The sequence below is a fragment of the Python bivittatus genome, unplaced genomic scaffold (genome assembly GCF_059951505.1).
Source record: "Python bivittatus isolate LINGU-HERP-01145 unplaced genomic scaffold, Pbiv_v1 ctg000700_np1212, whole genome shotgun sequence".
NCBI classification, from domain to species: domain Eukaryota; kingdom Metazoa; phylum Chordata; class Lepidosauria; order Squamata; family Pythonidae; genus Python; species Python bivittatus.
The window spans coordinates 36,533,167-36,548,622 of record NW_028277098.1 but is presented as its reverse complement, the minus strand read 5'-3'; the positions used below and the strand labels follow the sequence as shown (position 1 = coordinate 36,548,622).

The 15,456-nt window shown below is 34.7% G+C and overlaps 1 protein-coding gene across 1 annotated transcript in view; it reads left to right on the top strand.

Annotated features, from left to right (window-relative positions):
* The window catches only part of LRRC7 (leucine rich repeat containing 7), a 128,196-nt gene that overhangs the window by 70,714 nt on the left and 42,026 nt on the right, over positions 1-15,456 (top strand). The window contains exons 11-14 of the mRNA XM_088153812.1: positions 4,623-4,738; positions 9,291-9,360; positions 11,047-11,146; positions 11,771-11,895. Of these exons, the coding sequence (XP_088009938.1) occupies positions 4,623-4,738; positions 9,291-9,360; positions 11,047-11,146; positions 11,771-11,895 (411 nt within the window). The remainder of the gene's footprint in view (positions 1-4,622; positions 4,739-9,290; positions 9,361-11,046; positions 11,147-11,770; positions 11,896-15,456) is intronic.

Sequence of the window (15,456 nt, the reverse complement as noted above, 5' to 3'; positions counted from 1 at the left end):
TTCAACTTATGAAACATGATCATTGGCTACAGGAGAAAAGGCCTACACAGTGGGTTCCCCATTTATACCATAACGTTAGCCCTTTCAGGAAAGCTGCATTAGAAATAGGCAAAGAAATTAGAAGAATGACCAAAAAAAAAAAAGAGGAAATACAACTGAACTAGTTCACCAGTTATTTTATTTCTTTGCTCCTTTCTGTACTTCCAAACCATCCTTATGTCTCCATATCCATAAAGTGCTTCATATATTTGCCTTTTCTTTATACTTCTCCCCTCTTCTCATCTCTTCAACTCTGTCCAACTACCACTTCCTCAGTCTTTTCCTTTCTCTCAACCCAAATATATTTTCCATCATCTATTTCTTTACAATTACATTCCTAACTATTCTCTCTGTATGTCCAAATTACCTCCATACATATTCCTTTCATACTGGTTATTCTACATTCATTCAACATGCATTCATTCTTGACCCTTTCTCTTCTTGTTTTACAACACACACTTCTTAAGTAGTCCAGTCTCATTGGATTCAACTTACTTTCATACTCTTCTGACAAGCCTCTCATTTTAAAGAACAAAGTGGGTAAAAGCATGCTTTTATACACAGCCATTTTTTCTTTCGACAAACATTATTTTTTCTCAACAGACTGCATATTACCCATTACTTTTCTACCAGCATTTGCACATATTAAAATATCTCCGTCCATCTTCCCATCTTTAGTAAATATTCTATCAAGGTACAGAAATTCATCTATTTGCTTTAATTTTTGCTGTTTATAATACTTGCAATCATTCACTCAATTTTTCCTGTCAAATACAACTGCTTTGTTCTTTAATGTGTTGATTTTCAGATCCGTACATACTGCATCATAGCACCATACACTCTAACGTGCACTATAAATCATTCAAGTTTTTAATATAAATCATTTAAGTTCAACACAGCACTATCTGCATACCAAAGTACACACATATTAATGTACCCAATCAACATACATCTAAGTTCAACGCAAGCATTCCTTATGCATTTATTCATAAATACATTAATCAACCAATCACATATCCTTATCTTAGTCTCCTCATTCAATTTTGAACCATTTGCTAAACATTCTATTTATGCTCATGCATGTTTTACTTCCTTCATCAATCTTCAACTCCATGTACACATAAGACATTCCATTATTCAAGCCTGATTATGTTAGCGTATGGTTTAATGACCTATTGAAGAGCAAACATTTGGTCTGCACGCCCCTCACCCAGTATAAAGCCATGCTGCATTTTCCAAATTTTGGTCATTGTCTCTTCATGTACCCTCTAAGTCAGAATTTTGCCACAAACATTTCCCAGGCACATTTGACAAACGAATCCATACATTATACATTGCACAGCCACTTCAAAAGAAAGCCACACCTGTATTTTAAGACTTCTGCAGCCTTATTAGTTTTTCTTCAATACTCGCATTAATAGCATTTTTTTAAAAATTCTGTCTGACATACCTCGTCAGTCTTACACAAAACTACAAATACACCTTCCATCATTCCCTCACTTCAGTGTCATCCCAATAATTTCACCACTTTCATTTTTAATTCCATTTATTCAGCTAATAGCTCCTTACTTAACCCTCTTCATCTTCTTCCAAACTTTTTATTTATTTCCATCAAAGTCATTTGGACTTTTTTCTTTCTCTTTTAATCTTAACCATTCCTTACATTCTTTGGTTACATTCTTTACAACACTATCCTTTTCTTCATATTCATGCTACACAATATCTGTCATTCTCATTTTTTGTTACCTACAGACTCTTCCAGTTCATGATTCCACCAACTATCCTTTTACAGGTTTCCTTTTATCATAACCTTAATCACTTTTGTGGTTTTCTTCTTTTTAGTCTATCCCAAAAGGCTCTCACCTCCTCTTTCTTCATGTCCACTTTCTGTTCATTCTTTGGGGAGATTAATAGTCTTCTAACATATTTTCATACAATGCTTGTACTATCTGTCAAATCCTGTCCTGAGACTACCTTTATTCCTCTGTATAATATTTTTACATTATTTTACATTTTACAATATTTGTAAAAATATTGGCCCATTGCTTTGAAGCTGATTTTTTTTTTTAAGGAAGAGTTTCATGTTTTAATTTTCATATATTTTATTATAATTTTAACTTTTTGTAAGTCAGATTGATGAAGGGGAAATATAAATCAAAATAACCAGTGCAACTTCTTTAAAAATGTTTCTGGGAGAGCAAAATCTTAATTTGGACAGAATCCCATTCTGCGTAAATCTGTGAAGAACATGCAGTAGGAATATTGTCTCAGTCAATGAATTCTAGTTGAAAGGCACGAGTCTTTTAATAGATTAGATGAGGTGTTAAAATTATCTTGAAAAAACAGAAGAACCATCAGATATCAGCAAAATTATTCAAGAAATTCCAAGAAGAAATTAATCCTTTGGCCTCTGAAGACATGGAGCTTCTTCACCAACACATTTCTGGTCTTTTCTTTCTTTCTGAGGATGCTTTCAACAAGTTGCATTGTGATATTATCTCCATATACCAACGATGGTTTAGACCAGCCTTTCACAAATTGATGCCTTCCATGTGTGTTGGAGTACATCTTATGTTAATTCTAGCCAGATTAGGAAAAGCTGGTTGAAATAATGTTTATTCTCAGAACTAGAAACTGATTCATGCCAGGAATGAGGATGATTACCTGGTCAACGGTGTTGCATCTAATACATTTGAAGTATAGCAGAATGAGGAAATGAAGTACAGCAAAAGTTGAACAAGATGGAGCATTTGAAGGTTTTTGATGGACCAGTTTCCAATGTTGATTTCCTTTGGTGGCACAATCTGAGCATTGACAATCAATGGCTCTTGGTCTGCATGTGGACTGCAAATTATCATGTCCTTCTTTTTCTGTTTTTAGTAATCAGTAATGTTGTGGGGGTGTCTTTTGTTATTTTAATTTTTTAAAGACATTACTTCTTTTTTTTTCTTGTGAGATTCTCTTTCAATTAACACCCACCCACTTTTGCGTCATGGCCCTGCAGATTGTGCACTGTGGCTATGTAGACAGAGGAAAGAAAGAACAGTTTGGAATAAAGCAACTGATCTAAAAGGAGCTTCTTGTGTGTTTATAATCCACAAAAATGTAGGTGAACATATTCCATCCCCTTCTGCACCCGATATAGCTGTCTAGATAATGGATCACTTATTACCAATACAAGAAACATATATTACCATGGAATGACATAATTAGGGATTTTTAATGTAACTCAGAATGTATATTGCATAGACATATTTTATTGTGAGCTGCCTTAAGTCCTAGGTAGAAGTGGCATATACATTAGAGTAAATAAACAAGCTGTGTTGCCAGAATAGCGATAGGTCTTTCATTGCTATCCTGGGTGCATATGTATATTGTCCCCATTGGTGTGAGAAGGAAGATAGGCAACTCCCTTGGTGGGTTGCAAGCAACTTAGAGGAAGTTTACCTTTTTTTAAAAAAAAAAGCTAGTTAGGTTTGTGCATGCAAAGCAAGAACGTTGTTAAAATTTACTCCCTATTTCCAAAGGCAAAGCAATAAAAGCAAAACCTACAGCAAGTTTTGAGAGTTGATTAAACCCATGGATCTATCTTTCAAGCTATCTCTTGAAATCATCTGCCAATCACAGCAGTGTCAGCTGTTGTAGCATGTAGCAATACATACATAGTCTTTGGACTGTTTGTAGAATTGTATTATTAATTAAATTCAGTATATGTTATGCTAAAATGCCATTTTTCAAAATAGAGAAACTTTTGCTAGGTGGTAAGAGGAAAGGTAAAGATGACTATATCATTAGCTTTATGATTTAGTATCATTTACTAGATGGCATATTTATTTCTTTCCCAAACATAGTCCAAATGAAATAATGAGTTTCATTCATGAGGGGCATTACCTACATTCATTTAGCATTTTAGAGGGTCAAGATGTCTCAAAATTTGAGAACCCCTGCCCTTTTTCCTAGGATGCAGACACCTTCCCTGTGAATCTATCAGCTGCTGATCAAGATTGGTCTGGTCATATCACCATACTTCCCCCAAACAAGAAGGGGATAACACAATAGAGTTTACACAACATAGCTTTGTGTCAGATTAAACTGGAAAAAATGGTTATTTTTCAAAATAAGTCTTGGTAATAGGCTCTTCAAAACATGAATTAGGAAGGAAAACCAAGCAAATCGTGAGATTTCTAAGCTATTTGCATGCCAATGTATGTTGCAAGGGATGAAAGGATAATAGGCACTTCTGACATCACCTTACTGATACAGAAGTGATGTGGGAAATAAACGTATTAGAGCATTTCATTACTCAGATAAAGTAAAAGATTTAAGCTGCTAAATTTCTGTCTTAATAGACACTTCTAGGATGAGCATGAATGATATTCAGGATATTCTCCCAATATTTCTGTATTCACCTTGAAGAAGGCAAGCTATGTAAACATTCATGTGCATAGAGACTATCAACAACAAATATGTCTTCAGTTTAATCCATTTGTAATCTGAGCTATGTGGGACAACATATACAATTAATCACTAATCCTATAGTAATGTCATTGAACATGTCTAACAGTTGTCTTCATTGTCTACAGATTGGCAGTTGCAAGAATGTAACAGTCATGTCCCTGCGCTCAAACAAACTGGAATTTCTTCCCGATGAGATTGGTCAGATGCAGAAACTCCGTGTCTTAAATTTGAGTGACAACAGGTAATATTTTTATTTTTTAAAATTGCTTGTCTTATAAGCATCACAAGACTAGAGTACCATCTGTTGTGTAAATTACTAAAATATTCTTTTAAAATGTTGCCAGATTATCAGTGAACAGAATAACAAATACAAATTTGTGCTCATTGCTTCTAGATATTTTGCCCTCAGGAAAAACTTCTGTTTTGAAACTGTTATATTTTCCTGCTCTAGTTATTTCATTTTAATCATAAAACAGCTGAGGTTTTTTTAGGGGTTGATCAATGATGATCCAATCCATATGATTAGAACTGAGGAAAGGAGACAGGAAGGGATAGGGGGAAAAAAAAAGAGCTAGGTTAGATTTGGAGTAGGGAACAATAGTTCAGGATCTACATGGTCACTTAATTAGATGCAAAAATTCAGAAAACATTTCTGATTGCCAGTTGCTTAATACAGTTGAATTCAAACACAAAGGAACTGGCAGCAGAGATAGTAATCAGCACTAGATGTTTGTACGAAAAGGCTGAGAGCTCAATTTTATCCCTGAAAACAAATTTCTGAACTGATCATTTACTCAGAGACACATTGGGCTCTTTTTTAATTCTCATTGGGGCCTTCTTTAATTCTCTATGCCCTGGATTCTACAGTACAAACCCTTAAGTCTAGCTGAAAGATCTCTTGGCAATCTGACTAAAACAAAAAAAGGAACGAATGGATCTGTCCTGTCCCAAAAAGCACCTCGAAAACATTGCTTAGAAAGCCACAAGGCCTTTTCCCCCCCTTAGGTAAAGAAAGACAAAATACATAGGGGACTCCTTCAAATGTAATTCTGAGAAGGAATTCTGATACTCTTCATTTTGACTAGAATATGCAATTTGCAGTTGATCAAAGGTCAGCTAGCAAATTCTATTACAGCTTTAAACTCTTTCTTAGAGGATAGTTATGTTCATGGCTACTATTGGATCATTCAAGCTGGTTGTAGCATAACAACAAGCCGTGGTTCACAGCAAAGCTTAAACAGCTGCATCGTGACAAGGAGGAGGCCCATAGGAATGGGGACAGCATTATGTATAATCGGACTAGAAATGTACTCACGAGGGAGATTAAGGCGGCAAGGAGGAACTACTCAGTAAAGCTGAAAAGTCAGTTTTCAGCAAATGATCCTGCGACTGTGTGGAAAAGCCTGAAGAACATTATCGGCTATAACAACCCACCTCTCCTGATTGAAGAGAGTCATCAACTAGCAGACGATCTCAACAGGTTTTATTGCAGGTTTGAGAATGAACAACTGTTATCTGCTGCTGCCAATTGTATCTCAGATATATCATCAGCATTAAATTTCTCTTCACCTGTCCCCAATCCCCCGGGTCCCTTACCTCTGGTGATCCTAGAAAAAGAAGTGCGAGGTCTGTTTCAAAAGCAAAAGATTGGAAAAGCTCCAGGTCCAGATGGTGTGACCACCTCGTGTCTGAAAGTTTGTGCAGAACAACTGGCCCCCGTTTTCACACATATTTTTAATAAATCGCTGAAGATGGGTTATGTCCCTTCTTGTTTTAAGAGCTCTACAATCATCTCAGTTCCTAAGAAATCCCCCATTAGTGCGCTGAATGACTACAGACCGGTTGTACTGACATCTGTGGTCATGAAGACCTTTGAGAGGTTAATGTTGGCTCACTTGAAAGCCATCACGGATCCCCTGTTAGATCCACTGCAGTTTGCTTACCGTGGAAACAGGTCAGTGGATGATGCTGTTAATATGTCCTTGCACTATATTCTGCAACACCTTGAATTTCCGGGGTCTTATGCACGAGTTCTTTTTGTGGACTTCAGCTCAGCATTTAATACTATTGTACCAGAAATTCTTTACAACAAACTGATCCAGCTTACTGTGCCTGAGCATACTTGTAGGTGGATTATCAGTTTTCTGACAGGTAGGAAACAACACGTGAGGATAGGCAAAATTACATCCAGTACCCGGTTAATCAGTACTGGTGCCCCTCAGGGATGTGTGCTTTCCCCACTGCTTTTCTCCCTTTATACCAATGACTGCATTTCAAAAGACTCTTCTGTTAAAATCTTGAAATATGTGGATGATACAACTGTCATTGGTCTAATTCAAAATGGAAATGAGTCAGCATATAGACGGGAGGTTCAACAACTGGTCTCGTGGTGTGGTTGTAATAACTTGGAATTGAATACACTTAAAACCATGGAGATGATTGTGGACTTTAGGAAGAATCCTTCTAATACTCCTCCCCTTACCATACTCAACAGCCTAGTATCAGAGGTAGAGTCCTTCAAGTTCCTGGGTTCTATACTTTCCCAAGACCTGAAATGGACGTTTAACATTACAGCCATTATTAAAAAGGCACAGCAAAGGATGTTTTTCCTGCGGCAACTTAGGAAGTTTAAATTATCCCAGGAGCTCTTGGTACAGTTTTACAGGGGAATCATTGAATCTGTTATTTGCTCCTCTATAACTGTCTGGTTTGATTCTGCAACCAAACAGGACAGACTCAGACTCCAACAAATAGTTAAGTCTGCAGAAAGGATCATTGCAATCCATCTGCCTTCTGTAGAAGAACTATATACTGTGAGGGTCAAAAGGAGGGCAGAGAGGATATCTGCAGACTCTTCTCATCCTGGTTATAATCTGTTCCAACTTATTCCTTCAGGACGGCGCTATAGAGCTCCATATGTTAAAACATCTAGACATCGGAATAGTTTTTTCCCTTGTGCCATTGCTCTGTTAATTACTATATGATTTGATATGTATTGGACAGTGGCTTCTTCTTTTTGGAAAAGTTATTTTACTGGGTAGTGTTATTGTTACTGTTTATTAATTTTCTGTTGTTATCCAACCGCACCGTTGATCTTGCTGTTCGTCACCGAAGACAAATTCCTTGTATATATTTTATACTTGGTCATTAAAGTATTTGTATTGTATTGTATTTGTATTGTATTATGAAAGTTAGGACTCAACAAAATGTGTTCTGTTTGGCCAGTCTTGGCCTTCAGTACATATAAAAGGTGTAGTTCTGGCCACAGTCTAATGTGAGAGTTCAGTTTTGGAATTATTGAAAACTATATCCAGTTCTTAAAGTAAAACTTAAGCAGTGCATAAAAGATTTAAATAGTCTTAAATAGTCGTTAGCTTTTTTGAATATTTTATGGCTTAAGCATTTTAAGCCATATTTTGAATGACATGAAGCTAAGCTATATTTTCTATAGATTAATAGCAATAATAATATAATTCTTACAATACAATAATAATTGTGCTTATTTAGGTGAAACAGGTATTAAAATGCAGCTTGGGCTAATATAAAAATCCATTTCTTTCTTCTGGCTATTAATTGAAGAGTTTAGCTATGCACGGTGCTAAAGGTTTTGCAGCACGGTGGGCCTCTTGATACCACCTGCTAGAGAAATGAGTGTGAGAGTCCTACTGCAGTGATGTCCTACTTGTAGGGTTCCTATTGACATCTGATTATTCACTATGTATATAGAATTTTGGATAGGTAATCCTTTTGTTCAGATCTAGCGTGGCACTTCTTTCATTTAATACAAAGTAATTTAGAGCTTGAAACAAAAGCTTCTTGGGATCTCAAGAATGGAATTTAGTTTATATCCTTATTGTATTTCTAAGGTCTTCTTTTTGTATGATAAATTCTGGGCATGCTGTATTGCAGAGACAATGAGAATGACACCAGCATTTGTATGAGCTCCTTCAATGGCATAAGATGGTTTACATATGCACCAAATCATTTTCATCTTTTTGTGGCAGAAGCATGAAAGGAGTGTCTTATACAACTTATACATCTTATACAAAATCGGCAGTAGGACACAAAGGTCATTTTGTGGCATTGCAGGCTCCTCTTAAAGAAAGGGGACTGGGGACTTGCTGATTACATGCATTGGCTAAAACATTTTTTTTGGAATACACCTTATTGCTTTTATATTAGCCAGTTTCAAAATAATAGTTTAATAGAGCAAATAAATCAGAATCTCAGTCAGGCATCTCTTTCATTTTTACTGTTATATATTATCATGGAAAACAATTATATGGCCACTAATTTGAATAAATGTTTTCAGGTAATAAATAAAAAAAATTCAAACATTACAAAACAGAAAATAGGACTAGAGGGAAACTATACACCAAAAATGTTAAAAAATAGGAAAATATATTCCTTTCAAATATATTAACATTTCTGTTCTTTTAATAAAATTGAAGTTTCCAGATTCCTACTTTAAAGCGCTGATAATTTTTTGCATATAGATAAGTAAATCACAGCTGTTTTGTGAAATTGTCGGTTCTTTCATTTATTATTTTAACCATTATTTTAAAGATTTAGGAAATATATTTTTCATTTTAAACTGAGAAAAAAACATAATTGGAAGTTCATGTTTCTGTTAAAACATCTTTAAAACAATGACAAGATATACTAAAACTTGCCAAATGTTTATTGTGGTCTCACTGCAAAGTATTGTTTAAAGAATTGACAGTGTCTCCCTAAATAATGCTGTTGTATTTAGCAAGGATTCACGTTGTCTGAATATTGTTGTTTTTTAACAGATTGAAAAATTTACCTATCACTTTTACAAAGCTGAAAGAACTTGCAGCATTGTGGCTTTCAGACAACCAGGTACATATTCAATATCCATTTGCACATAACAGCTAAACAACAGGGTACTAGTTTGATTTATATTTGTAAAGTACATTATCTATCACCATGACAAATCAGTACGCCAGAATTTCAGATTGTGCTTTTTGGATCTAGAAGTATACTTTTCCCCCCCCAAGTTTTTCACTATCATCAGATTTTTCAGTGAATCTGCTGATAGGAAAGAATCTGGATGCTTGATAAAAGAACTGCCTATCAGGAAACTGCCTGCAATATCTAGACATCTTGTTTCTTCTTTAAGAGTATGGTTTCTAGCTTTTTAAAAAATATGATAAACAAATAGCTTTGTTTTGAATTAATGTAAGTGCAAGATATGAATTCAGAGTTTATTTTAATAAATCATTTTCATTAGCAATTATTACTTTTCAAAAAGGCAAGTTTAATTGAACTATATTCTAATATGTGTTATTCTTACAGACCAACTCTGTGATCCTGGAAAAGCATCTCAGAAAGTATAGGATCATTTAGATTTCTCTTCTGCAGAAATATTCCCTGTCCTTTCCTTACTATTGGTAGAACTCCAACAGGAAGGAAAAAAAAAAAGATGGAGTCATGGCAAGGACAGATTGGGGGATAGTTTTGTTCCACAGGATTCAAAGGTCTTCCTCTTCCCAATCATACCCCGCCCCAACATGAATAGAAAGGTTTAGCTCAGCCTGCAGAAGAAAAAAACCCCATCCCTTCCATTTATTTACATAAACCATCTACCTAGGTGCAAGTACCATTGTGAAACTTTTTTTTGAGTAAGCATACAAAGAAGCTGACTTTTACATGCAAGTAAAAACAGCAGTTTCCTAACTTCTGAGCCCCCAGTCCTTGTGCTCAGATGTCTTTTCCCCTAAAATACTATACTAATTGAGATCAGGTAGTTGTTTTTTCACAGTGCCTTCTCCTGTTCAGATAAATGTAAACTCTGCTGATGGAGGGATTGTCTTTCATAAAATCACTGAGTTTGCACATAATGCTAAGCCAGGAAGAATGAGTCTGAACACCACGCTAACTAAAAACAAATCATATAGTGGTTTAGTGTTTTGTATGAAGCACAGGAAGAAACTTGATATTATCATATCCATACCCTACCCCTCAAAGATGACAGTGCATTTTTTATGTGTTTTAAGTGAGCTAAGCAGAGATGCTATAGGAATGGATATTGTGAACTGCCCAGAGTCACTTTTTGTGAGATGGGCGGTATCTAAATTTGAAAGAATGAATGAATGAATGAATGAATGAATGAATGAATGAATGAATGAATGAATGAATATATACGTATGTAAAACTTGTCCAAATAATATATGTTTCATGTGTGCTTTTGAATCGTATCCATAGTTTCAAAGATATTGTTATTTCCTTTCTGTAACAAAACAGTATGGCAACATAACAAACAATAACTAAATCACAAGAAAATAGTGCATCATCATTTCTTGTCTGGAGATGTTACAGAAATCATATTGTGATACAATTTCACACCTGGATATTATATTTTGGCACACGTTCATTTTAAATGAAGGTTAATAGCTGTATCCTTTGTTACAGAACACTATTTGTTAGCATTCATAATATTTTTTAATGCCATCATTTTATTTTGCCCCACCATTACTTTTTTTTTCCTGGGAGGCAGAATATTATAATTTTTTTATTTATTTACAGTCTAAGGCTCTGATTCCTCTTCAGACTGAGGCACATCCAGAAACAAAGCAAAGAGTGTTAACTAACTACATGTTTCCACAACAACCTCGTGGTGATGAAGGTAAAATTATTAGCCAGATTTTCTAAATGCACAATATCCAAAAGTAGTTAGAAATCTTATTAATAGTTCTGTTGGTTTTTCAATATAATACAACTCAAATAATTTATTTAATTCTGAAGCAATTTCAGGAAGGTGTGCCTTTTTTAGTTCTACTGATTTCCTGAGCATTTTCTCTTAGACTATCTTTTGCTTTCTGCAATCAGAATTATGTACCAAAGCCAGAGTGTTACAGGAAACAGAACTTGCACAGATTTAGAAATATTGGATCTCAGTATCAAAATAATTCCAGACTTAGGATAGCAAGTCTTAGGTGGTGTATCGTAATATCATAACTTGGGTTTCATGCCATAAAGATTTATAATGATTGAAATTAACCTAAGCATAATTTTGCAATACTTTTCAAAGGGTCAATCATGACATATTTTGGTCTACTTGCACTAAACATAGATAAGCAGAATATAAATGCTTAGAATCAATAAATGAATAATTTAGTAATAAAAAATAGTACATGGTATGCAACTATGCGTTTTTACTTTAGAGTCATTATAAATTTAAAAGAATAGCAAATAAAGTTTTATTAGCTAATTTATTTGATTCTATCCCTCATTTCTAAATTAACTACAGATTTCCAGTCTGACAGTGATAGTTTTAATCCTACTCTGTGGGAGGAACAGCGGCAGCAACGTATGACAGTGGCCTTTGAGTTTGAGGAAAAAAAGGAAGAAGAGGAAAATGCAGGAAAAGTTAAGGTAAGTGGGATTATATTTCTAGATTATAGGTGCAGTTCAGGTAAGGTTCAGTGAATATCAGATAACAAATAAATTATGGGTTGAAAACCTATGACCTTCTAGAAGTTGCTGAACCTAAACTGTCAGTACTCTCACTTTGAGCCAAACTGGCTAGATCTGCTGATAGTTGTCGTTCAGTAACATTTTGAGTACTGTAAGTACCTGACCACTGGAGTAGGTACTGTGTATATGTGAGAGATTATTGATTATGTATGAATGTCTTTTTGAAATATTGATTGTCTTCTTGGGACTTTGCTTGAACCATCCAGGGCTGGCTATGACAGATGGAATGTTGCAGATGCTTAGAGCCTCCTCTTCCATAGCTAACAGTGTGAAAGTCCTACACATGTATAGGTCTGCATTGTTTGAGGGCATTCTATAATTTTGATCCTCTTTTTTTAGTGTTCTACTGTTCCTGTAATATCCATCTTTTCTTAATGCCCATGGTTTTCTTGATAGTTGGTATAATGGCCCATAAAGGCTTGTGACATTTAGAAAGAAAGCAGTTGTCAGTGTTATAAATATCTATGGAGATTGAAATTACATATTGCCTTCTTACAAATTAGGTTTGGCAGAACTGAAATGACTCTCTTCTAAATGCCTCTTGTGCCATTTTTGTGCTGTTTCAAAAAAGAACAACAGTATGTGATCAATGGAACTTGATGGCTTAGCTTCACAAATATCTTATCTTGTTAGTTAAGAGACAGCTGTCACTTTAGAGGAGATTAATAAGTTAGATGCAATTGTTTTCATTCTATGTAAAATGGAGGGGGAAGATAGAGGGCATTAGATTCATTTACTAAACCAACCCAGAGGCAATTACACAAGAGGGAATATCATAACAGTTCAATTAATTAACTCATACTAACTCAATAACAGTTCTAGTCCCGCCTAGGTACAAGGCCAGCTGGATGAGCTTGGGCCAGTCATTTTCTCTCAGCCTAGGAAGGAGAGATGGCAAACTACTTCCGAAAAACCTTGCCAAGAAAACTGCAGGAACTTGTCCAAGCAGTCTCCAAGAATGGGGCACAATTGAATGGATTAAAAAAAAACAACATAAATATCTTTTTTTTCAAAATTGCAAAAAGCAATTTAATCCCTTTAATTCACAAGGAAATTGATACAGTATATTGATAATGAAATTATGTGCAATCCTATGGAAGAACATCATTCTACATTCATAGAATTTAGTACTTTGACCATAAGACCCCTTCTTATTTTACAATTTCTTCTTGAATCTCTATATGTTATACAAGGAAACTATCTCAATTCCATATTCATCAGAGGTGGCCCAAGACAGTTTGGTGTCTGAACCAAAGATACCTTTCTTTTCCACCTCCTATTCTATGTATAGAAGTCAACCAGGTTAGCACGAGTGTTATTTCAACACTGACAGCAATACATGAGAAAAGCAGAACAAATTCCTAATTTAGGTGAAACAGAAGAAATTAGATATAACATATACACTCAGTCCTTAAACATATCTCTATACCCTTATACTAGCATGCGCTTCCTTAAATGACTACCTCATTCAGTCTAAGGGTAGAGCAGGTCATATAAAAATGCCCTTGGCTCTAAAATAATGTGAATATATGAGTAAATCCTTAAACTGAGGATCTGTACCTAGGCTTCATTTTCAGTCCCTTAGATTTACTACTGTTGTCTCAATCTCATAAGAAAGAGGTAAACCCAATAAGGTTTATATTTCACACAATATTTTTTATACAAAAAATTATTTTCCAATCTTAGTATATCTAGCCTGCTCCATATCTGAAATGTTTGGCTACAATCATGATTATTTTGATATTTTGATTCAACAACAGAAATTGGGGGTAAAGTCATATGTATCTTTATTGAATTATTATTGCACTAAATTAGAATGCTGAGTTTCCCATGAGACCTTAAGATGACTTGCATGAGAATACCCCACAAAAACAATATTGTAAGATAAGTTATGTTGAAAGAGACTGGCTGGTGAGAATCGTGGTCAAATAGAGATTGGAACTGGGGTGGAGGCACCTGAAAAGTACTGATACCTTAACCGCTATAATAAACTAGCTTTCCTCAGTCAGATATGGGGGCCTGTGCCTTGAGGCTATATGTCAAGTTTATTTAAAGCAGACATTTGAAAATATATTTGATTCTAAGGAAAATTAGACCAAGAAGCATATTAGCCAATTAAGTGGTGGTTGGAAGATCAAGGATATGAATTGAATAGAATTCATTGACAGGAATAAAGAAAAATAATATCCCTGCCCTAGAATGATATTTTTCCTTGTTGTTGTTGTGACTGAGATTTATTCAAATTTCTTGAATAAATAAATAACCGAGCACAGATGCAGGGGCATATGCATGTGTACACACAAACACACATAACCCCGCCACACACATAGAGAAAACTATTTCTATACTTAATGCTTATACTTCAACTTTATTTTCTGCCATCTAATACATTTTTACTGAAATGCTGATGAATTTTCAATCTCCCCTAAGAACAAAATTGTTTTATTTAATTGCCTAAGTGTTAGGAGTGGAAAATGTTCTGTAAAGCACACAAGAGCCATGGTTTTGCTTTTTTCCTACCAACTTAAAAACAAGTGAGCAGTAAGTACACTTGGCAGGGAAATCGAGACTTGTGGACAACTCTGTTCAGCCCTTGCTTCTTAAAAAGTAAAATCTCCTTTGAGTTGGGTAGACTCATCATGTATATATTAATAAAATTATAAAACTGGTTTCCAGTTTTCTTCCAGAAATATCTTTTTCTTTCCAGTCCAACTCTGTTTAACTTTTCATCAGTCAAGGTCTAAATTACTTTTTTTTCCTGAAAAGACATATAGCTTGCAACAAGAAAAAAGTGATAGCTGGATGCGGAAATGAAAGGTTCAAGTAAATCTCCTGTTCCTCTTTAAAGCTGATTGGTCTGCCAGTAAGCATGAAGATGAACCGTAGATGGGCAGCAGAGTTCTTTTTTTGCTCTCTTTGCATTGCAAAGTAGATCACTGATTTTAGTGAGATGTTTTGTTAATATTACAAACATGCAACCTGGCTTAGTCTTCATGCAATCTTCAAATAAAAATAAATTTATATTTAAAGGAAAAATAACAGTATAACTGATATGCATTTTTTTATATTCATAAAAAATAAATACATAAAATATTTTACTAGCAAATAGAAATTATCTGAAATACTTAATTAAAATAAATAAAAATAAAAATAACTTTCTATTCCTCCCATCTCTCTGTAGGCTACTTATGAAGGTTCTAAAAATTACATTTTTTATATCCAGGAGGATAGCAAATACATGATAAATACATTTTTAAAAATCCTGTAGTTTTAGGTTAAGCCCTAGCCTTCTGATTTTAGTTGTTCTGTCTTCACATGAAAATCCCCAGTACTTCTGATAGTTAAAAAATTACAGAATAGCCATTGCCAGATTTCTATTATAGCTGACAGATTCAAACTGAGCAATAACAAATAGACTACATCTATGTACATTTTTATCAATATATTACAATATTTTTC